Source organism: Ruditapes philippinarum, unplaced genomic scaffold (assembly GCF_026571515.1).
Source record: "Ruditapes philippinarum isolate M1 unplaced genomic scaffold, ASM2657151v2 ctg372_1_1_1_1, whole genome shotgun sequence".
NCBI lineage: Eukaryota > Metazoa > Mollusca > Bivalvia > Venerida > Veneridae > Ruditapes > Ruditapes philippinarum.
In genome coordinates this window covers 280,205-305,436 of record NW_026858913.1, presented here as the reverse complement: position 1 = coordinate 305,436, position 25,232 = coordinate 280,205, and the positions used below count along the sequence as shown (strand labels likewise).

General features: G+C 34.3%; 1 protein-coding gene across 2 annotated transcripts in view; it reads left to right on the top strand.

The window, feature by feature from the left end:
* Nucleotides 1-23,312, top strand: part of LOC132754670 (baculoviral IAP repeat-containing protein 7-like) — a 132,425-nt gene extending 109,113 nt beyond the window's left edge. For both annotated transcript variants that reach the window (XM_060745328.1, XM_060745327.1), the window contains 3 exons: nt 7,214-7,376; nt 11,548-11,631; nt 20,403-23,312. In XM_060745328.1, coding sequence (XP_060601311.1) covers nt 7,214-7,376; nt 11,548-11,631; nt 20,403-20,548 — 393 coding nt within the window. In that variant the 3' untranslated portion in view covers nt 20,549-23,312. The remainder of the gene's footprint in view (nt 1-7,213; nt 7,377-11,547; nt 11,632-20,402) is intronic.
* Nucleotides 23,313-25,232: the final 1,920 nt, after the last annotated feature.

Below are 25,232 nucleotides of genomic sequence, written 5' to 3'. Positions count from 1 at the left end.
ATATTATTATATTTTGTGTTTTCATGTATATGTATTTTGAAAATTTCACTGTATAACCATGATGTAAATTATGTATATTTTAATATGTATATTTATGTTTTTGAGGCCCACATGGAAGATTGGGAAACCAAATGTGTAGCCTCAGTAAATAAAGACCTTACTTACTTTACTTACTTACTTACTATACTTGGCCACAACAACCCTTGGGACAAGAACTTTCAGTAGACCACACTAACCTTGACGTTCATCCATAAATGACCTTGACCTTCAAGATCAAAATTCCAAATTTTGCTTGTTCTTGCTATTATTGTCTGTAACTTTGTTATTTTTGAACTGATTGTCTTCAAATTTGAACATAGTAATCTTCAAGGATAACCCTTTAAAAAAACAAGACAGACCTTGACCTTTACTCATAAATGACCTTGACTCTGAAGTTAAATTATTTAATTTTTTCATATTTTTGGCTATTATTTGCTGTAACTCTGTTATTTTTGAATGGATTGTCTTCAAACTAAATCATAATAATCTTCAATGATAGCCCTTTAAAATAACCACACAAACCTTGACCTTCACTTATAAATGACTTTGACTTTGAAGGTCAAATTATTGAAATTTTCATATTTTTGCCTATTATTGGCTGTAACTTTGTTATTCTTGAATGGATTGTCTTCAAACTTGAACATAATAATCTTCAAGGATAGCCCTTTTAAATTACCAGACAGACCTTGACCTTCTCTCATAAATGACCTTGATTTTGAAGGTCAAATTATTGAAATTTTCTTTTTTTCTTTTTTTTCTGTAATACACATGGGGATATATTAAAAAAGGATTCATAATTTGACAAAACTAATGTGACAAGACACACTGATTAAATTTAAAAAAAAGGAAACATTAAGATTTGTTCAAACATTTCTTTGTTTGCTTTTAAAAAAAAGTAAAAAGTTGAGCGTTGCCCCCGTCCGGCGGTGGCTCTAAGTGTTTTCATACTTTTTGTCTAGAGCTTATCACAAAAAGTGTTATAGGTATCAACCTGAAACTTCATAGGTGGATAGATTTCATTGAGGAGGAGTGCAGCACACTAGAATGATAACCTACCCTGCATAATATTTATAAGTTATTGCCCTTTGTTATTTTCAGTCATCAGTATTCACATAGGTTTCAAATATGTAATCACTTCAGCCATCAGTTTTCATTACCAAAAGACATCTTACAATTGAATTATTCTGCTCTACTACATATACAGTCTTCCAATGAACAAACACATTTGGCGGGGGATGGCCATTGTAACATTGCTTTTGTGAAAAATTGTTACTGACTAGAATCTGACACAGAGGCATTTGTTTTTTACAAACACATTCTTGGAATTGTTTTAAAGTAGTCTACTACTAGTTTAATGTATGCATTTCAAATCTCTACAAATGATACATGTAAATAGTACATGGCTGTAGAGCAAAAAAAATGTCCCTGGCTTAAAGTTACATTAAATAAATATGTAAAAATATTTTGCCGTCGGCCTAAAAATCAAACATTCTACAGTTTCATTAATCTGTTTAATAGTTTTGTTGTAAATCTCATAAAAAATTGTTCATAAATTATGATTTTAAACGGGAAACCCCACGGTAACATTAAAGTTCGTATACGAATTTTAACATGCAAATGAAGTCTATAATGAGCTCGTGTATGCGCTACGTCACAGTTTTATAGTTGCTATCCGGACAACAGCAAATGTGATATTTTCTTGTGCAAACACATTTAACCGTTTAAGCTTCACGGTACACAAAACCTGGGGTTCAGTAAAAGTAATCAATTGTAAAAAGATTAAATTTGTATGAAAACATCCGTTACAATGCGGAAATATACCGTTAAATTAAGACTGCCACTTATAGTCATGTTTGTTGATTTAATACTGATGTAAGGATGATCCGAAGGTGGAGTTTCTCATGCAAACAGAAATTGTACTTCCCATTTTGCCACAATGAGGTTACCTATTTTTATGCTAATACAACTCATTTTGGTTGTTTGAACACTAAAATAAGACTTGGAGGCGATATAAAACCCAATTTATTAATGAAATGTCGCTATTTAGTTTTTTATGAAATTTATTAAATGTAACTTTAAGTCAATTTGTTACATTGGTACAGTAAACTTCACTTATAGGGAACACGGATATAGCAAACTTCCGGTTATAAGGAACAATTTATTTTGGCCCAGATTTTGCCCTTTATTTAATATAAAAGCATAATGTTAAAGCCAACACGGTTATAAGGAATTATCACTTATAAGGAACTTATTTCTTAGTCCCAATTTAGTTAAAAGTACAGAAAATTACACTTTTATAACAAACTCCAAAATATCGGCTATCCGTAAATAAATCTTGCATTATCAACTTTCATTTTCATTGGCACAGATAAAAACTTGCCCGAATGTACCGTTTATTAATGTATGTACTTCATTACAGCTGTAAAAATGAATTTGTATAGCAGTATGTAATGGTTTTCGTTTTACAGAATTTCGGACATATTATGTTATACCCCCTGGCGTCCGTCCGTCAACTTCCGTCCATCTGTCCGTCCGTTAGCCATTTGGTTTCCGGAGCATAACTTAAGTTCCATTTGGCCCACAATATTCAAACTTCATAGGATGATTGTCCATATTGGGTAGAAGACCCCTATTGATATTGGGGTCATAAGGTCAAAGGTCAAGGTCACTATGACCTTAAACTGAAAACAGTTTCCGGAGCATAACTTAAGTTCCATTTGGCCTACAGTGTTCAAACTTCATAGGATAATTGTATATATTGGGTAGAAGACCCCTATTGATTTTGGGGTCAAAGGTCAAGGTCACTATGACCTTAAAACTGAAAACACTTTCCGGAGCATAACTTAAGTTCCATTTGGCCCACAATGTTCAAACTTCATAGGATGATTGTTCATATTGGGTAGAAGACCCCTATTGATTTTGGGGTCACAAGGTCAAAGGTCAAGGTCACTATTACCTTAGAACTGAAAACAATTTTCGGAGCATAACTTAAGTTCCATTTGGCCCACAGTGTTCAAACTTCATAGGATGATTGTTCATATTGGGTAGAAGACCCGTCTGTCCGTTAGCAATTTGGTTTCCGGAGCATAACTTAAGTTCCATTTGGCCCACAATATTCAAACTTCATAGGATGATTGTCCAAATTGGGTAGAAGACCCCTGTTGATTTTGGGGTTATAAGGTCAAAGGTCAAGGTCACTATGACCTTAAAACTGAAAACAGTTTCCGGAGCATAACTTAAGTTCCATTTGGCACACAGTGTTCAAACTTTATAGGATGATTGTTCATATTAGTTAGAAGACCCCTATTGATTTTGGGGTCACAAGGTCAAAGGTCAAGTTCACTATTACCTTAGAACTGAAAACAATTTCCGGAGCATAACTTAAGTTCAATTTGGCCCACAGTGTTCAAACTTCATAGAATGATTGTTCATATTGGGTAGAAGACCCCTATTGATTTTGGGGTCACAAGGTCAAAGGTCAAGGCCACTATTAACTGAAAACAGTTTCCGGAGCATAACTTAAGTTCCATTTGGCCTACAGTGTTCAAACTTCATAGGATAATTGTCCATATTGGGTAGAAGACCCCTATTGATTTTGGGGTCACAAGGTCAAGGTCACTATTACCTTAGAATTGAAAACAGTTTCTGGGGCATAACTTAAGTTCCATTTGGACCACAATATTGAAACTTCAAAGGAGGATTGTTATTTGAAGGGGGTAATACTTTATTTAATTCCCATGTCTTACAAATGCTTCATCTTTACTTAAAAAAAATCACTTTCGGATATATAATGCTCCGCCCAGTGGTGCTCTTGTTAAGATATATTTAGCACCAAGATAAAACGGTTATTCCTTTTATTCTATTATTTCTTTTTTTTTTATAGTTTTTCTCGAGTAAAATAATAATGATCATTAATAATTGGTTATCAACATAACCACACATGCTTGCTAATCCATTGAAAACTACAAAGTACGCTTGATTAAAATGAAAAGAAATCTATATCTAGTCACCCTTAAAATATAATAGAAGATTACCAATATAAAAGGAAGGAAAAGTCGAAAATCTTGTTTATTCTTAATTATGGAAAGAAAACAAAAAGCACTGAGTTTAGAAAGATAATATGATATTTTATGAGAAATTGAGAAAGAGAGTAAAGCTAAAACTGAAATAGCAAAGGGTTTTCAAATTCCAAAAAGTATGCTCTCAGGTCTAAAAAAGAATAAATGACTAACTTTTCTTTTTGAATCAAATGATTTTCAAAATGGAGGACAATGATAAACAATCAGTTCGTTATATGTAAATCTGTTCGCTATAAAAAAAACTCCTGATACAAGGAACTAATTCGCTATATGCTTACAAGGAACTCCGGATATAAGGAACAGATTTTTAATGTCCCAATGAGTTCGTTATAAGCAGAGTTTACTGTATTAAATTTATAAAGAATTAGTATATGAAGAAGAAAAGCATGTTATATAATTACATTATTAAACTAAAATAAATTAGTAACTTAACAAAAGTCTGTACGATTTGTTGCTTTAAATATTTTACTCTGTTGTCTGAGTAAAGTGATAAACCGTGATAACATTGTATCTATCCTCCAGCAAAGCTTAATGGAGAAAAATTAATGGAAATAATCTATGGGAGGCTTGATTGATCCTCATGTGTTGCAAAATTTTCTCTGTGACAATTAATCCCACACATTGATTGTAAATGTTATTTGTCTCTCACCGCTGATTCTGAAATCATGTGGGATCAGTACTTGACGATTTTCATCCCAGGGCCCCTAAAAATATAAACTTTCAATAAATCTGTATATTCATTGGAATTAACATTGTATTTTATGTTTGTTTTTATAGTATGGTGAATGTTGGGCGGCGGGCGGGGAAAAACTTTTGTAACAGTTTTCTCAGCAACTACTTATCACAGCCTCATGATATTTAGCATACAGCATTAACATGTGGTCCCATACTGTGGGATTCGATTTCAGGTCTGTCGCTCATCCACTTTCTGTTTGCCGACTTAGTTAAATTTCAACATTAATGGTCAATGGTTGGAAATTTTCGTAACAGTTTTCTCAGCAACTACTTCTCACAGCCTATTGATATTTGGTATACAGCATAAACACGTGGTCCCATACCGTGGGATTCGATTTCAGGTCTGTCGCTCATCCACTTCCTGTTTGCCGACTTAGTTAAATTTTCTACATTAATGGTCAATGGTTGGAAATTTTCGTAACAGTTTTCTCAGCAACTACTTCTCACAGCCTTTTGATATTTGGTATACAGTATTAACACATGGTCCCATACCTTGGATTTTGATTTCAGATCTGTCGTTCATCCACTTCCTATTTGCTGACTAAATTTTCGACATTAATGATCAATGGTTGGAAATTTTCATAACAGTTTACGCAGCAACTACTTACCACAGCCTCTTGATATTTGGTTCACAGCATTGGCATGTGGTCCCATATTGTGGGATTCCATTCCAGGTCTGATGCTCATCCACTTCCTGTTTACCAACTTAGTTAAATTTTCAACATCAATGGTCAAACAGTGGTAGAAAATTTAAGTAACATCACAGACTCATGATATTTTATATACATATACAACCGGGCCTTTTCTTTCTTTTACCCATTTTTAACCAGGTTTTCCGAAGGAAAAAACTGGTTATTAGATTGAGGTATGTCGGCGGGCGGCGCGGCGGATGGGCGGGCGGGCGGGCGTAAACAATTTCTTCTGTGCGCAACTCCTCCTACATTTCTCAACAGATTTTGACCAAACTTTCACAGAAGCTTTGTCATCAAGTGCCCTGGCGCATATTGTCGGGGTTTTGCGATTAGATAATATTTGACCTAATTATGGCCCTTTGTTTTTTTTCCTTATATTAAATATATAGTGAACAATTTCTTCTGTGCGCAACTCCTCCTACATTTCTCAACAGATTTTGACCAAACTTTCACAGAAGCTTTGTCATCAAGTGCCCTGGCTCATATTGTCGGGGTTTTGCGATTAGATAATATTTGACCTAATTATGGCCCTTTGTTTTTTTTCCTTATATAAAATATATAGTGAACAATTTCTTCTGTGCGCAACTCCTCCTACATTTCTCAACGGATTTTGACCAAACTTTCTCAGAAGATTTGTCATCAAGTGCCCTGTCACATATTGCCAGGGTTTTGCAATTGGTATATATTTGACCTAATTATGGCCCTTTTTTTTTTTTCCTTATATAGAATATATAGTGAACAATTTCTTCAGAGTGTGCGCAACTCCTCCTACATTTCTCAACGGATTTTGACCAAACTTTCTTAGAAGCTTTGTTATCAAGTGCCTGGCACATATTGTCGGGGTTTTGTGATTGGATAATATTTGACCGAATTATGGCCCTTTGTATATTTTTTCCTTATACAGAATATATAGAGAACAATTTTTTCTGTGCTCAACTCTTCCTACATTTCTCAACGGATTTTGACCAAACTTTCTCAGAAGCTTTGTTATCAAGTGCCTAGCACATATTGTCGGGGTTTTGTGATTGGATAATATTTGACCGAATTATGGCCCTTTGTATATTTTTTCCTTATACAGAATATATAGTGAACAATTTCTACAGTGCGCAACTTCTCCTACATTTCTCAATGGATTTTGACCAAACTTTCACAGAAGCTTTGTCATCAAGTGCCCTGGCGCTCACTAAATTCCCATGTTTCTTCCAAGACATCATTCAAGTATTTTTTTAAAATTGTGAACATACTTTTCTTGATATCGCACAAAACACCACACGCCAATATTGTTGACAAAAGAAAATGACAAGAGACGCAAAAATGCAAAAATTAAGCAAAAATAAAGTACTGTTTACCTTTCTAAAATATTTGGGGAAAAAAGGCGAATAGACAACATAAAATTTCTCAATCATTTTTGTTTGAGGAATATTAAAAAAGCCATAATTCCTCCTAAAAGTTCAATTAAAAACAAATGCCCCTTCATGACAAAGCTTCTGTGAAATATTTTGCTGAAAACCTGGTTGCATCGCATTGCGATGTTCCTTGTTCTGTTGTTTTTTTATGCTGATTTAAACATATTTATTATCATAATATTATATTGGCCCTCTTGTTTATACATAATTGATTGTCTTCAGGAAATATTTGATATGTACTAATGATTGTATTAAAATTTAGCTGGAAGCCTTTACTGAAAATGGTATGTCGCTTCGTCTAGAGGCATTGAAACTAAGAGATCCTGAATTGCAAGATGCAATGGATGGACGTAAAGCTGTTTGTAAAAAAATGGGATACCTGACAAAGGAAATCAATGAAGCTATTAAGGAATTAAGAGAGAAAGGTAACTGTTTTTAAAAGGAATTTTTTTTGTTAGTAGTACAACCGCTACAGAACTACCCTCTGTATACCAATTACCTTTGTAGAGCAATTACTTCTTTACAACAGTTTCAGTTCTTTTAAGAGTGAGACTGAACAATATATTTAACCTCTTACCTCTATAAAAACAACTCGCAATCAACAACAACAACCTATCTTTTAATCTCAAAGGTTGTTGCGCTGTAGAGGTTGTACTGTATACACAAACGTTCCTTTAAAAATTTGCATATTTTACCATAATATCTTAATTTTGTATTTTAAACCAGCTTTACGTTCTTAACATTTAGATGTTTCTATCGTTAGTTTGAAGGGATTACAATGTTAACATTCTAGCTTACTCACAGTAATAAAGTCTCACTGGTCTCTTTACCAACCTAGTAGCTGACTAATTTAGTGTAACAAGATATATACCAGTAATAACCGGCTAATTTTGTGTATAATTCTTGCTGATACTACTATACTTGTCTACTTTGATAAAATACCTTGTCTTCATTTAAACAACCTTTTTTTAGCTCACCTGTCACAAAGTGACAGGGTGAGCTTTTGTGATCGCTTTTCGTCCGGCGTCCGTCCGTCCGTCGTCCGTCCGTAAACTTTTACTTTAAATGACATCTCCTCATAAACCACTAAGCCAATTTCATCCAAACTTCACAGGAATGTTCCTTTGGTGGTCACCTTTAAAAATTGTTCAAAGAATTTAATTCCATGCAGAACTCTGGTTGCCATGGCAACCGAAAGAAAAAACTTTAAATATCTTCTTTTAAAAAACCATAAGAGCTAGAGCTTAGATATTTGGCATGAAACATCTTCTAGTGAGTGTCTACCAAGTTTGTTTAAATAAAAGCCCTGGGGTCAAAATTGGCCCCGCACCGGGGGGGTCATTGATTTTCCCTATATGCATATAGTAAAAACTTAAAAAATCTTCTTTTAAAGAACCCAAAGAGCTAGAGCTAAGATATTTAGCATGAAACATGTTCTAATGGGTGTCTACCAAGTTTGTTCAAATAAAAGCCCTGGGGTCAAAATTGGCCCCGCCCCAGGGGGTCATTGATTTTCCCTATATGCATATAGTAAAAACTTAAAAAATCTTCTTTCAAAGAACCAAAAGAGTTAGAGCTAAGATATTTAGCATGAAACATGTTCTAATAGGTGTCTACCAAGTTTGTTCAAATAAAAGCCCTGGGGTCAAAATTGGCCCCGCCCCAGGGGGTCATTGATTTTCCCTATATGCATATAGTAAAAACTTAAAAATCTTCTTTTAAAGAACTCAAAGAGCTATGGCTAAGATATTTAGCATCAAACATGTTCTAATAGGTGTCTACCAAGGTTGTTCAAATAAAAGCCCTGGGGTCAAAATTGGCCCCGCCCCAGGGGGTCATTGATTTTCCTTATATGTGTATAGCAAAAACTTAAAAAATCTTCTTTGAAAAAACACAAATAGCTAGAGTTAAGATATTAAGCATGAAACATCTTTTAGTGAGTGTCTACAACGTTTGTTCAAATAAAAGACCTGGGGTCAAAATTGGCCCGGCCCCAGGGGTGTCATTGTTTTTAACTATATGTGTATAGTAAAAACTTTAAAAAAATCTTCTTTTAAAAAGCCCAATGAGCTAGAGCTTAGATGTTTAGCATGAAACATGTTCTAATGGGTGTCTACCAAGTTTGTTCAAATAAAAGCCCTGGGGTCAAAATTGGCCCCGCCCCAGGGGGTCATTGATTTTTCCTATATGCATATAGTAAAAACTTAAAAAATCTTCTTTCAAAGAACCAAAAGAGTTAGAGCTAAGATATTTAGCATGAAACATGTTCTAATAGGTGTCTACCAAGTTTGTTCAAATAAAAGCCCTGGGGTCAAAATTGGCCCCGCCCCAGGGGGTCATTGATTTTCCCTATATGCATATAGTAAAAACTTAAAAATCTTCTTTTAAAGAACTCAAAGAGCTATGGCTAAGATATTTAGCATCAAACATGTTCTAATAGGTGTCTACCAAGGTTGTTCAAATAAAAGCCCTGGGGTCAAAATTGGCACCGCCCCGGGGGTCATTGATTTTCCTTATATGTGTATAGCAAAAACTTAAAAAATCTTCTTTGAAAAAACACAAATAGCTAGAGTTAAGATATTTAGCATCAAACATCTTTTAGTGAGTGTCTACAAAGTTTGTTCAAATAAAAGACCTGGGGTCAAAATTGGCCCGGCCCCAGGGGTGTCATTGTTTTTAACTATATGTGTATAGTATAAACTTTAAAAAAATCTTCTTTTAAAAAGCCCAATGAGCTAGAGCTTAGATGTTTAGCATGAAACATCTTCTTATGGGTGTCTACCAAGTTTGTGCAAATAAAAGCCCTTGGGTTAAATTGGCCATGCAACGTTTGGGGGTGGGGGTTGGGGGGGGGGCCTATATACAGGTGAGCGACCTCAGGGCCATCATGGCCCTCTTGTTGAATGAAAACCCTGCACTGCAATATCTGGTCTCAGAACAGGGACATTCGGACTTGCCTGGCATTACACTGTTGGAAACCTCTCCATTAAGGGGCTCAACTACGTTTTTTTCAAAATGTTGGGAGTGGTGTTAATTATGCTCCCCGAAAAATTTTTGGGGAGCATATAGTGGCCCCGTTGTCTTCAGTCCGTACATACGTATGTCCCCAATTCATTGCCAGCCCATAACTTCGTTATTTCAAGTCTGATTTAACAACTTTTTCACAGAAATGATCACCATATTGAGACGACGTGTTGTGAGCAAATTTGGGTCGCTACCTCGAAGGTCAAGGTCACAGCATGACCTTGCAGCAAAATCATGTCCGGCCCATAACTTCATAACATTTCAAGACTGATTTTACAACTATTTCACAGAAATGATCACCATATTGAGAAGACGTGTTGCGCGCAACATTTGGGTCGCTACCTTGAAGGTCACGGTCACAGCATCACCTTGCAGCAAAATCGTGTCCGGCCCATAACTTTGTTATTTGAAGTCAGATTTTACAACTATTTCACAGAAATGATCACCATATTGAGACAATGTGTTGCAACATTTGGGTCACTACCTTCAAGGTCAAGGTCACAGCATAACCTTGCAGCAAAATCGTGTCCGGCCCATAACTTCGTTACTTGAAGTCAGATTTTACAACTTTTTTCACAGAAATGATCACCATATTGAGATGGCGTGTTATGCACAACATTTGGGTCGCTGCCTTGAAGGTCAAGGTAACAGCTTGACCTTGCAGCAAAATCGTGTCCGGCCCATAACTTTGTTAATTGAAGTCAGATTTTACAACTATTTCACAGAAATGATCAACATATTGAGACGATGTGTCGCCTGCAACATTGCCTAAGTTTGAAATTATCACACTTTGAACTTTGTCTTGGACATAACTCTGAAACTACAAAAGATATACTTCTCTGTGTCCAAAACCTAGTTGGGGAGCAAATCCTGGTTCAACCAGCTCTTGTTTTCCAAAATTAGATTTCCATTTGATGTAGTTCTTGACCAAGTAGTTGTGTGCAAAATTTCAGATTTATTACTCACTATGTTTTTCCAGAATGATTATTCCAATTGTAAATTAGATTTGTTCAACAAAATCGGGTCAAGAATAGCACAAAAATAGGATTTTCAATTTATTTCATCCTTTGCACATCTTTCTGCTTCAAATGCCCCAGTTGATCTATGTAAGAAATTCAAATTTTATGTTTTTAGGCTTTTAGACCTCAGTTGAGTTCCTTTAATAATGACAGATCTTAAAATTTTAATGTTAAAACAGGTACAGGTTAAATCCAAATGATATAGATTATTTTATCACTGAACAAGGCATTCAATGAAGGCAGTAGGTATTATTTGTTGTCACTGATGTCTGGAATATTAAGTCTGAATGTTTCATGAAATGTGGCAATCAAATATGCTAAGGTAATGTATGTGCAAGTATTACCTTTTGGCAATCACTACAATTTAAGTGTTTTATGTGAGAGTATAAGCTTTTTGCAATTAACAAAATTAAAGTGTGGTATGTGCAAGCATTACCTTTAGGCAGTCACTAAAATTTAAGTGTTGCATGTGCAAGTTTTACCTTTTTGCAATCACTAAAATTATTCAATTGAAAAGTGACATTCATGAATGTAGATGCTATTGTTATTACAGGAACAAGAAATCCTTCAATTGAAGAGATAATTGATGTGATGGAAGTAATTAAAAGGAGGAAAATGTTACAGGCTGTAGCAAATGGTAAATTAAGACATAAGTTTCGCTTTAAAGAGCATGACTTTTATGAACAAATAAGTATAATAAATATTATGGTGTTTTTAATATTTTATGTTGTTAGAATATAGGAACTCACGAAAAATGGTATGTCCAAATATAATTATTAGTTATAAAGATTTTTGACTGGTTAATATTGTTAACAAAACAACTGTATATAACCTTTGGAGAAGAATCGTTATAATGAATTAATAATACAGCAAACTTTGTTAAAGATTACATATATAATTTATATGTATATTTAATGTATATAATTTACAAAAACATCCAAATTATGCAATGAAAAGCTGCGTTACAAACTTGCAGTACTATAACTGTCTAAGTACTTTGTTAATTTGTCAACAAAAAAACATGAACATTTTCAAACAGTAGAGCACTAAACAGAACATTCATTCTATTGAGGTTAGATTAAGATTTGTGCCTGCAAGAGATGTCACTGTAAGATGACACATTGAAATAAGGTCACTGCGACATTGACCTAATGAGGTTGTAGATCTCATTTAGGCCCATGCTTATAAGAAATTCGAACATACTATTTAGAAGTGTTCTCATTTTAAGAGCAGGTAAAGGTCACAGAAAACTTTTCCCTACTGACATTAAAAAAGTTGGGCTGATCTCTTTGAGGTACATGTATACATAAACTTTGAAGGCCATTTTGAAGATTTATTTTGGATCAGGCTAGTGCACTAATGTCTTTAATATCATACCATATATTATTCTGTGTAAATCTGGTCTTTTTATGCCCCCGCAGCATCTGCAGTGGCATATAGCGATTCACCTGTGTGTGTGTTTGTATGTGTGTTATATAGACTATATAGCGAACTTAAAAAATCCTCTCGTGAAAAAACACTTGTCCAATTTCAACCAAACTTGGCAGGATTTATCTTTGGGTGAAGGGCTTCCAAAATTGTTCAAAGAATCTCATTCCATGCAGAAATCTAGAGCATAGATAATTTGCATAAGGCATTGTCTGGTAGACTTCTACCAAGATTGTTCAAATTAAAGCCCTGGGGGTCAAAATTGGCCCTGTCCCGGGGGTCATTGATTTTCACTATATGTACATATAGTAAATACTTAAAATAGCTTCTTGTCTGAAGGTACAAGGATAAGAGCTTTGATATTTGGTATATGATATAATCTATGGGTACTCTACCAATGTTGTTCAAATTTTGCCCCTGGTGTTAAATTAGCTCCGCCCTGGGGGTCATAGGTTTTTCTTATATGTATATATATTAAAAACTTAAAAAATCATCTTCTCTAAAGGTTAGATATTTTGCATGAAACATTGTGTAGTGAATCTCTAGCAAGATTGTTGAAATTATAGCCCTCGGGTCAAATTTGGGCCCGCCCCGGGGTCATTGATTTTCACCATGTTCATATAGTAAAAATTTTTAATCTTCTTGACTTAGAGCTTTGATATTTGCTATATAATATCATCTATAGGTCCTCTACCAAAGTTGTTCAAATTTTTCCCCTGGTGTCAAAATTGGCCCTGCCCGGGGGCATTGATTCTCATTATCTACACATTGGAAAAAAAGAAACTAAAACAAATGTTTCTTGAATTGGGGTAAGCTGCATATACAGCTTAGATATTTGACATGAAATGTTGTTTGGTGGACCTGTATCTGCTATCAAGATTGCTTTGAATTAAACCCTTGAATCAAAATTTCGCCTTTCCCAAGGGGTCAGTGACCTACTTTCTTGTCCTTTGATGTGCAGGAATGAAATTTTGACCATATGCACAGTTTTAGTTGTAAAATTGAACTTTGATATCAAGTGACCTAGATTTTGATGATGTGACCTACTTTCATGTCCTTTGATGTACAGCTGGAATTTTAACCATGTGCACAGATTAAGATGTAAAGTGAACTTTGATATCAGCTGACCTAGATTTTGACAAAGTTTCATACTGTGTTGTCCTTTGATGTACATTCATGAAATTTAGGCTGTGTGAAATATGACCTTCACCACCAAATTCACTAGACTCAACTGCATTGATATATTCCTACTCTGATCTTATTTTTTTTGAATAACAATATAATAGATATAACCATTAATCTGATAATAAGAGTTAGATAGGTCAGGGATCTATGCATTATGACGATCTTCAGTTGTATAGAAACAAAAAAATATATGTTTCTACATTACTATTTAAGTGTTGTATTAATGCTGTGGCATAGCATTTTTCACAAATGCAATCTTGTTTATAATTTACATTCACTCTCCTCTGAAATTCCAGTACTAGTTTACTTAAAGGGTGTTAGAATATGAATATAAAAATAAAAATATTGTTAAAGATAAAATCATTTTAATTGAAAGAAAGAATATTAAAGTAATTTTAGAATCATAACATAATTAACTTAGTAAATCTTAATTTAGATGTAAAAATATTAAGTAAAAATGTAATGTTTTTAAAGTAATTTAAGAGATGCATGCATTTGCTGTAATAGAAGTTTTTAGTCTTAGATTTCAGAAATGTTAATGTTCTCATGCTCTAAATGTATACATTTCATTTCACTTCAAAAATTTTTACCAATGCTCTTTCATCATTTGCACCACATGATATTAAAGGGCGTCCTTGGTCGATTGGTTAAGGTCATTGACTTCAAACCACTTGCCTCTTACCACTGCAGGTTTGAGCGTCTTCAGATTCTTCCATTTGAGAAAGTTATACAGATAGGTTACGGAATGTCAGTATATCTTCTGGGGTGCCTGTTTGTGCCTGAAATAATGTACAGAGTGGCACCTGAGGAATTCCTCCACCAGTAAAGCTGGAAAGTCGCCTGTACTTTATTGGTGCAACATAAAACCAAATAAAATAAAAATATAACACTTGATGTTTCAATAGAGATCATTATTAAATCCAATCTAATTTTAAAGTCCAGAGTCCAAAAAATTCCATTTCTAGTCCATATCAAGCATCGTTTGCATTTTCAGAGTCCAAAATATCTTTATTAAATGCAAATCATACTCCTTCTAGATGCTTTCATTTTTAGAGTTCAAAAATTCATATTTAATCCTTATTGTATTGTCAAAATGTCAAAAGTGGTGGTGTGAAGTAAGGAGATTATTTAACATTTTTGAAAACAATTTATTGGATTCCTACACAGCTGTAAGACCTTCATCAGACTAGAGTCTTGCCCAATATAGTTTCACAGCTGTGTACTTGCTCAATAGAATTCAGAATTGTACTCAACATACAAAGGGTTATCCAAAAATTTGTGGACTTTTTAAATATGTCTTAAAAGTCAACGTGTATTGTAGTGAAATTTTATAAGCATACCTTGTAGAATATTATTAAAACATTTTGAAAGGAACAGTTAACTGCGTCAATAAATACTGTATGTGTATTTAAATTCGCGGAAGCAAATTTTCGCGGAAAGGTCCATTTTGGGGGTATATACAAATATTTGCGCTATTTTGAATTCGGGGAAGTGACTGCCGAAAATCATAAGTTCGCGTACACCCATCAGGTTAAAAATAAGAGAATTACTCTCACACGATAAGGCAATGGTTTTCGCAAGCAGCCTGGTTTATTGACATACTTTTAACTGTAATCATTTTGGACTTCAGAGTTATTTTCAACACCTGGTGTCAAACAATACGCTATTGTACAGAACAAAGACACTAATTTGTCTAGCGGACAAATAAATGATGTCCGTTAACGCGCGTGATTTTTCACAGTTTTAAACAGCACTGAATGAGACCAAATCTTTTTACCAATTTTGTTAAAATGTTGGCTGTGAAACTGTGTTTTGTTTTCCATGTTTTCATCAGTTAGAATCGTTAATTGTTTGTGTTATTTGTATAATTGCTTTTTAGAAAAACAAAATATAATCTGATCAGATGTAAAGACGTTTATGATTCAGACTATAAAATAAATACAATGGTATTGTTCAAACATGTTTATACTTCTAATCAGATCAGTCAAACAATACTACACTAGCAAACTGATTTATATACAGAGCTAAATGTTACATGTACAGTTTATACAACAGTAACATCACTCTTTTAAATCGCCACGGATACCAGACTTATGGCAGCCGTTTACACACTGATATACATTGTTCTATAGATGCGCGAAAATATATCTATTTAGAAATTATTGGTGTAGAAATATTCGCGCTGAACATGAATTCGCGGATCGAATGTCACCGCGAAGATCGCGAAAATTTGAAGCCCGCGAATATTTCTACACATACAGTAAGGATTTTATATTGCTTTTAAATAAGCACATACACGGCACCCAGCGCACGGTAGAAAAGCGCAGTTAGTCATCGTAATTTTTTTGCTAAAAAACTAATAATTAACGTAGAAAACCCGCCAAACATTGCATGTTTCTTCTATGACGTCAATTAAGTAATTCTTTAAAATGATGGACGTCATTTCCGTCAACTTTTGTTGATATCGCTAGAATCGACAGACGCCGATATTGTTTACAACGTGAAAATGACGGACACGCAAAAATTAGAAAATCGCGGGACCATATTTTTGTGTAATTTTCGGAATGACACCTACAAAAACATTTGAAAAAATCAGCAGGTGAACAGAGAAATAAAATTTCACGATCTTAGACTTATTTAAAGTGTTTAAGTGGCAGAAGAAATTTAGTTTGAGAAGCTGTATCGGTCTTTGACTGCGTTACGCTGAAGCACAATATACATGGAGGCTATTGAATGAGTGTAGTTAAAATAATACTAAATTTATTGAACGAGTTGAATAAAATCATATTATGCGAGCCTCTGGCGAGTTCAATAAATTTAGTATTGGATCTACACGAATATAGTATTCTATTTATCACATATATAAAATAAGAACAGTAAACTGTTAAAATGAGTAATTTTTCAATGACACTTTGACCGTCATTTGCGCTATATAGAAACATAGCGTTAAAGCGCGCTTATGTTAGCGTTACACTATTATTAAATTGATGTGTAACTTATAAGGTTTTGCAACATGTTTATGTGTACTTGATATGTTTTAGTTTAAACGAAATTTATTTCATATTGTTTGTGTACAATGTACTTGTCTTATTATATTGAAAAATGTGTCTTGATTGTTGAAAATTGTCATTTATTTTAACTTCTTTATAACTCATTTATTATTATGTAAGTTAGTGTAATAATTTTACAGAAAATTGACCCCATTGGAAATAAGCTTTTAGCTTAATGGGCAATCCTAGGGTTACATAGAACATACTCATTAATAAATCTTATAATTATTTTTGTTGCATTTATGTGTGTGTTTTTATATATATATGCAAGTTGATATCTGTGATAAAATTGTATGTGTATATGTCTATTCCCTGAATAAATCGATACGACGCGTCTATAGTGTAACGCTAACATTAGCGCGCTTTAACGCTATGTTTCTATATAGCGCAAATGACGTCACGTCAAATTGTTATTACACTAACTAGTGTAATATCGTTTTTAGCTCGACTATACAAAGTATATCGAGAGCTGTCCTACTCGCCCCGGCGTCGGCGTCCGCGTCCAGATTTCAGATTAAAGTTTTGGTGCAGTAAAATATTTTTCACTATAACTTTGTCATTTCTTAAGGTATCAACTTCAAACTTCAAATATTTGTTCCTTATCATCATCCACATCTTATATGACAAGGTTCATAACTCTAGCACCAATATTTTTAGATTTATCTCCCCTTGAACTTAGAATTTTCCTTAAAAAATACTATTTTTTACTGTTACTTCTTTATTTCTTAAGGGATCAACCTCATACTTCAAATATATGCACCTTATCATCATCCCCATCTTATGTGACAAGGTTCATAACTCTAGCACTAATATTTTCAGATTTATCTCCCCTTGAACTTAGAATTTTCCTTAAAAAATATTATTTTTTACTGCTACTTATTTATTATACCCCCACCACAAAATGTGGGGGGGGGCTATAATGGATTCGCTTTGTCGCGTCGGTCGGTCTGTCCGTCCGTCGGTCGGTCCGTCTCCATTTTCGTGTCCGCTCTATAACTCCTATACCAATTGAAGGATTTTCTTCAAACTTGGCTCAAATGTTCACCTCAACAAGAGGATGTGCAGAACCCATGTTGCTCATATGTCAGCTCAAGGTCAAGGTCACAATTGAAGGTCAAATATCAAACACAATCAAATATCAGACAGTATGTTGTGTCCGCTCTGTAAGTCCTACAATAATTGAATGATTTTCTTCAAACTTGGCTCAAATGTTCACCTCAACAAGGGGATGTGCAGAACCCATGTTGTGTATGTGTAGGCTCAAGGTGAAGGTCACAAATGAAGGTCAAATATCAAACAATCAAATATTAGACAGTATGTCGTGTCCGCTCTGTAACTCCTACACTTATTGAAAGATTTACTTCAAACTTGGCTCAAATATTCACCTTAACAAGGGGATGTGCAGAACCTATGTTGCCAAGGTGTCAGCTCAACGTCAAGGTCACAATTAAAGGTCAAATATCAAACAATCAAATATTACACAATATGTCATGTCCGCTCTGTAAGTCCTACACTAATTGGAGGATTTTCTTCAAATTTGGCTAAAATGTTCACCTCAACAAGGGGATGTGCAGAACCCATGTTGCCCATGTGTCAGCTCAAGGTCAAGGTCACAATTGAAGATCAAATATCAAACAAACAAATAATAGACAGTATGTCGTGTCCGCTCTGTAAGTCCTACACTTATTGAATGATTTTCTTCAATCTTGGCTCAAATGTTTACCTCAACAAGGAAATGTGCAGAACCCATGTTACCCTTTTGCTGGCTTCAGGTCAAGGTCACACTTGAAGGTCAAAAATTGACTTAGAAAATATTCTTAAATTTTAACATTTATATGAATATTTCTGAATCTAGAAAAGGTATTTGCTTGAAACTTAAAATCTATATGAAAGGTCACAGTGAAGATATGCTGGTCAAGTTTCATAACTCTGTATTGCATTTTAACAAAGTTATGCCCCTTTTTTGAGTCTTTAAATTTACATACAATTAATACTAGATGATATGTTGTGTCCGCTCTTTAAATTCTTTACTAATGGAAGGATTTTCTTCAAACTTTACTCAAATGTCACCCCAACTGGGCGATGTGCAGAATCCATCTTACCCTGGTGCCAGCTGAAAGTCAAGGCCACACTTTAAGGTCAAAAATTGACTTATAAAAAGTTTAATATTGGGAAAATGAAAGGTTATTTGTAACTGTTTCGAACATGATTTGATAATGAATATTTATACTTTTACCTGTACAATTAGTCTTTTTTTCACCAGAGATAATTTCTTTTTATGTATTTGCGCCACTTAAGTTATTCCCTTAACCACCTTTCCAAGTCGTCTTCTGTCAAGGACATTGGTGGGGGTATGAATCGCATTCAGCGATAGTTCTAGTTTTTAAAGGGATCAACTTCATACTTCAAATATATGTACCTTATCATCATCCACATCTTATGTGACAAGGTCCATAACTCTAGCACTAATATTGCAAGAATTATCTCCCCATAAACTTAGATTTTTTTACTAGAAAAATGTTATTTTTTACTATAACGTTTTTAGTTTTAAAGGTATCTACCTAAAACTTCAAATACTTATTCCTTATCATCAATTACATTTTATGTGACAATGTTCATAACTCTTGAAGCAATATTTACAGATTTATCTTTCTTTGAACTTAGGATTTTCTTAAGAAATATTATAACTTCTTTACTTTTTAAGGTATTTACTTCAAACTTGAAATATATATTTGTTATCATTACACACATGTTGTGTGACAAGGTTCATAACTCTAGCATGACTATTTCTAGAATTATTCCCCTTGATCTTGGAATTTATGTTAACAAATGATACTTTTTTACTATAACTAAATACATAATTATACATAATTGGTTTTTCTTTCATAGTTTTGTCCTCCTTACTGTGTCCAGTATTTTATTAGTCAAGCTTGGCTGTCTCCTGTGACAGCTCTTGTTATTAAATGGCTTTATAATTAACATGCTTTTCGGTGGTTTATAGAAATATATCAGTGATATAAAAACTGGTAATTTCACTGTTTAATTTAACAGTGAAATTACCACTTTGATAATTTCACTGTTTTGAATTTAAGCCCCTTACGTTGTTTCAGTGAAATACCAGCGTGCACAGAACTGGGTACCAACTAAATGACGTGACGTCGTAAATGACGTCATGTTGTATTATTATTTGGCGCGCTTTTCATTCAGTATGAGGTTGAATGTCTTTTTAAAACGTTTCTTTGCATATAATAAAAAGAAAATTTGTTTAGTTTAGTGTAAGATCGAAATATATTTCACCTCATGAACACCATAAGTTCAATATACCTTTTACTGCTCACTCGGTGAAATATTCCGATCTTACACTGAACTAAACAAATATCCTCTATTTATTACACTCCTGCGCCGCGGTTTATGTGATAAAGTACATTATTGACGTCAATAACATTTTGGAGTGCACCGCTGTCGCCGACATGTGTTTATGTAAAAATAAATACTGTTATAAGGAGCTTACTAACATAAATTTTTCTGTGTTTATTTGTTATTTGTTCTTCTAAGCAGTGTAAAAGTTTTAAGTCAATATCTCAAATATATTTTACTCAACAAAGAAAGTCCACGCAATTTTTGGATAACCCTTCGTATACATGTTTAATAACCTCCTATTATTCATTGAAAAATTCTATAAAATTAACACAAAATACTGATAAGTTAGAATAAAAAGAAATAAAAAGTTACATTTGATTTACAGAGACACCAGCTGAAGAAAACCAACGTCAGAACAAGACAAACTGCCATCGTGAATGCATGGAGTGTGGAGAACCACTGTCAAGGTGTAAAGTTTGCGGTGAAGTTAACCGTAAGAAGATCCAAATCATCAAAATAGAATGGATTTAATGACATCTAGTACCGCCTTAAGTAACCATGAAAACGCCACAACGGAAATTTTTTAAGCTTTTTAATGCATCAAAATTCCCGATTATAAAATGGATCTTGTCAAAAAAAATCACGTTAAAAATCCTCACCATTTCAACTATGACTTATTGTGTAACAAGTTTTAACAATGTGTTGTAGCAACTGCTGCTGAAGCTTAGTAAACAAATTGATTAAACATTGTTTTTCAAAAGCAACACACTTATAGCCAATCCATCATACTAGTTATTTTTATAAACATTTTATGTATAGATTTATCATATTTTTGTGTAAACTTTCATAAAACTTATAAGCTAAGAATTGTTGATGTTCGAATGATCGATTGGTTGACAGCGTTCTTTGTGTATGGAAATGATCGTCTCCGGACAGCTAATGATCAGTTTTCGAATGTCGAACATTGTTCATTGACCAGTTGTACGTCGTACAGTTGTTAATTGTCTGCAAAATATGGATTTTAATATTTTCACCAATCATTTCATATTTTGTTCTTTATTTAACTTGTCTGCAAAATTCAACATATATTTTGTCTGGAAAAAAACAGATTTTTCATATTTTCACCTATCATTTCATATTTTGTTCTTTATTTAACTTGTCTGCAAAATTCAATTGTGTACGGACATAATCCCCTACGGACAAAATCCCCTTTGCATACCCGTACAAAATCCCCTCCATGGGAGGACATAATCCCCTTCATGTCTTTGCAAGGCTGGACAAAATCCCTTTACGTACCCAGACAAAAAGTCACGGGAGGGCTTTCACGGGTGGGCATTTGTCCGCCATTTCATATTTTGTCGGGAATTTTTTTTAAAATAGAATCTAAAGTTTTGCAAATAATAATTATTTCTTGAATGCATAAAGTGAGCATAACTGCCCATTCACACCTTATGGCAAGGAATTAAACACCCCCTATATAATCTATATTGTCTGCAAAATCTAAAACATTCTTTTTTTAACTTGTCTGCAAAATCCCTCTTTGTTTAACTTGTCTGCAAAGTCCATCTGCAAAGTAAACCGACCCCATTTTGAAGGGAAATTAATCCGCAGTCGCCGTCATAATTTATTGGTAGTTTATAAGTAATAAGATATCTAGGACTTAATTATAATTCATATACATATGTTGATGTTATTTGCAATACTTTTATTTTATTGACATTTAAATTTATTAACTGTTTACCACTTTTTAGCTCACCTGTCACAAAGTGACAGGGTGAGCTTTTGTGATCGCTTTTCGTCCGGCCGTCCATCGTCCGCCCGGCGTCCGTAAACTTTTACTTTAAATGACATCTCATAAACCGCTGAGCCAATTTCATCCAAACTTCACAGGAATGTTCCTTTGGTGGTCACCTTTAAAAATTGTTCAAAGAATTAAATTCCATGCAGAACTCTGGTTGCCATGGCAACCGATAGAAAAAACTTAAAATATCTTCTTTTAAAAAACCCAAAGAGGTAGAGCTTAGATATTTGGCATGAAACATCTTCTAGTGAGTGTCTATCAAGTTTGTTCAAATAAAAGCCCTGGGGTCAAAATTGGCCCCGCCCCAGGGGGTCATTGATTTTCCCTATATGCATATAGTAAAAACTTAAAAAATCTTCTTTTAAAGAACCCAAAGAGCTAGAGCTAAGATATTTAGCATGAAACATCTTCTAATGGGTGTCTACCAAGTTTGTTCAAATAAAAGCCCCGGGATCAAAATTGGCCCCGCCCCAGGGGGTCATTGATTATCCCTATATGCATATAGTAAAAACTTAAATAATCTTCTTTTAAAGAACCCAAAGAGCTAGAGCTAAGATATTTAGCATGAAACATCTTCAAATGAGTGTCTATCAAGTTTGTTCAAATAAAAGCCCTGGGGTTAAAATTGGCCCCGCCCCAGGGGGTCATTGATTTTCCCTATATGCATATAGTAAAAACTTAAAAAAACTTCTTTAGAGAACCCAAAGAGCTAGAGCTAAGATACGTGTTTTGCAAAAGCTTTTTAAAAAAATCTTCTTTGAAAAAAACCCAAATAGCTAGAGTTTAGATATTAAGCATGAAACATCCTCCAGTTAGTGTCTTCAAAGTTTGTTCAAATAAAAGCCCTAGGGTCAAAATTGGCCCTGCCCCGGGGGACATTAATTTTCCTTATATGTGTATAGCAAAAACTTAAAAATCTTCATTGAATAAAAACAAATAGCTAGAGTTTAGATATTAAGCATGAAACACCTTCTAGTGAGTGTCTTCAAGGTTTGTTCAAATAAAAGCCCTGGGGTCAAAACTTGCCCCGCCCTAGGGATGTCATTGCTTTTAACTATATGTGTATAGTTAAAACTTAAAAAATCTTTTTTTAAAAAACTCAACGAGCTAGACCTTAGATGTTTAGCATGAAACATCTTCTAATGGGTGTCTACCAATTTTGTTCAAATAAAAGCCCTGGGGTTTAAACTGGCCTCGCTCTGTGGGCCTATATACAGGTGAGCGACTTCAGGGCCATCATGGCCCTCTTGTTAAAATAAGTAAACTGTAAACATTCTTCCTTGTTTGTGACTCAAGTTTTATCTTAAACTGGCGTACCTCCAGAATTAAAGAATTACTACAATGTACAGTGGCATTTATACAGAGAAGCCCACTATTGACAGAGGTTATAATAGCATTTTGCAGTTCAATAGATCTATATAGGCCTAACAAGTATCATCAGTCCCTCTAACCCTAAAAATTCTATTTTAAAATAAAACTTTGTTATAATTGTGATTATTTCTCTGTTGTGAATTGTTCCTTACAGTCCGGCCCGGTTATTGGTCATCAAGTCTTGCGCACTTTACCACACTTTAGAAAGATTTAAGGGGCCTGGTACCGTAACGCAACATTTTAATGGTGAGAGCGGTGGGATTTGATAATCAAACATCAAATCCAGTGATACGAATCCAAGCCTTAGTGGGACTTGAGTTGCCAAGAGGAATACAGTGCAAGCAGTCGATAGTGATCATACCATATTTTTCAACTCAAATGATGAGGCAGGGCAAAGTCATGAAAGTGAAGATGATAACATGTCAGTCCTATCACATATGATGAGTGATCATGAAGATGTTGGTGTAAACACATCACCAACCGTACAAAATACACCTGAAACAAATAATGTGAATGAAGTCATTAACAGTATAACTGGTGTTTTAAAAGATGTAATCACTGAACTGAAAAGTTTAAAGCAGTCTCAATGTTCTTTAGGTATCAATAATGGTTATTGTAATAAAGCTGATGAAGTTGTTTTGAACTCAAATAACCACAGATGTGTTGATGTACCACCTTATGGTAGACTCTAGAGCATGAATATGGGGAATTTTGAAAAACCGTCAAGGTACACATGACCCTGTTTAAAGTACAGTCTGGTAATTATCAACCTAATGAAAATATCTCTCAAGATGACCATGATAGGCGTTCTTTTACAACAGCACTGTATCTGGTACTATAATAGGGACCAGTACAATAAGTACATATATACGTATCAGATCTTTAATATATTAAATTATCACAATAACAATACCGGCTAAATTTTACAGTATAGTCCCTTAGTATAATAAATAGGATCTGGAGGAAAAACTTAATGTACTCTGATATTGTAATTCGTTAGGAATTTATTGTTTCTGGTCATTCTGTAACTCCAAATAAAATCTGAAAATGACTGCTCTGATAGCAGGCTTTATCACTTAGCATTTAATATTAAACGAAGAACGCGATAGACTAATTTTGTTATGATCACAAGACCTGCATAAAATTCTGGAAACAAAATGATCCCTCGGAAGCATTAATCACAACAAAAATACAAGAGAAGTGCAGACTCGGTTTGATTGAGTCTGTACATGAGGGATAATGAATAAGTGCAACATCCCTAGCACCGGCTTGAGCGGTACTCAATTCTCAACACTAAATAGTGCTGGCATCAATGATCCCGAAGGACCAGAAAATATAACAACACTGAAGTGAAGTACGGGACAACTTTTTACAGCTGCCACACGGCACTTGACACCTGCTGTTGTGAAGCATAAAATTCTGGAAACAAAGTGATCCCTCGGAAGCATTAATCACAACAAAATTACAAGAGAATTGCAGACTCGGTTTGATTGAGTCTGTACATGAGGGATAATGAATAAGTGCAACATCCCTCACGCCCCCTAGCACCGGCTTGAGCGGTACTCAATTCTCAACACTTAATAGATCCCGAAGGACCAGAAAATATAACAACACTGAAGTGAAGTACGGGGTAACCTTTTACAGCTGCCACACGGCACTTGACACCTGCTGTTGTGAAGCATAAAAATCTGGAAACAAAGTGATCCCTAGGAAGCATTAATCACAACAAAATTACAAGAGAATTGCAGCATTTGCTCTAAAATAATCTATATATTCATTTGCTACTGTGAGTGTTATTTGAATTTGATTTGGAAATAACCGAACAAAACAGAACAGATCTCTTTATTTCTTTCCCAGGGTACATGGCAATACAACATGGGGATATACTATAAACAGATACAATATGATAAACAAACTTCCGATAGTACTTTATCAGCCGATGAATAGTGTTTTGATTCAAAATAGTATGAAGATTCAGAAACATTTAAAGATAAAGATGTTAATTTTAAGGGGTATCCTTCAACTAAGTATTACGCACATTAT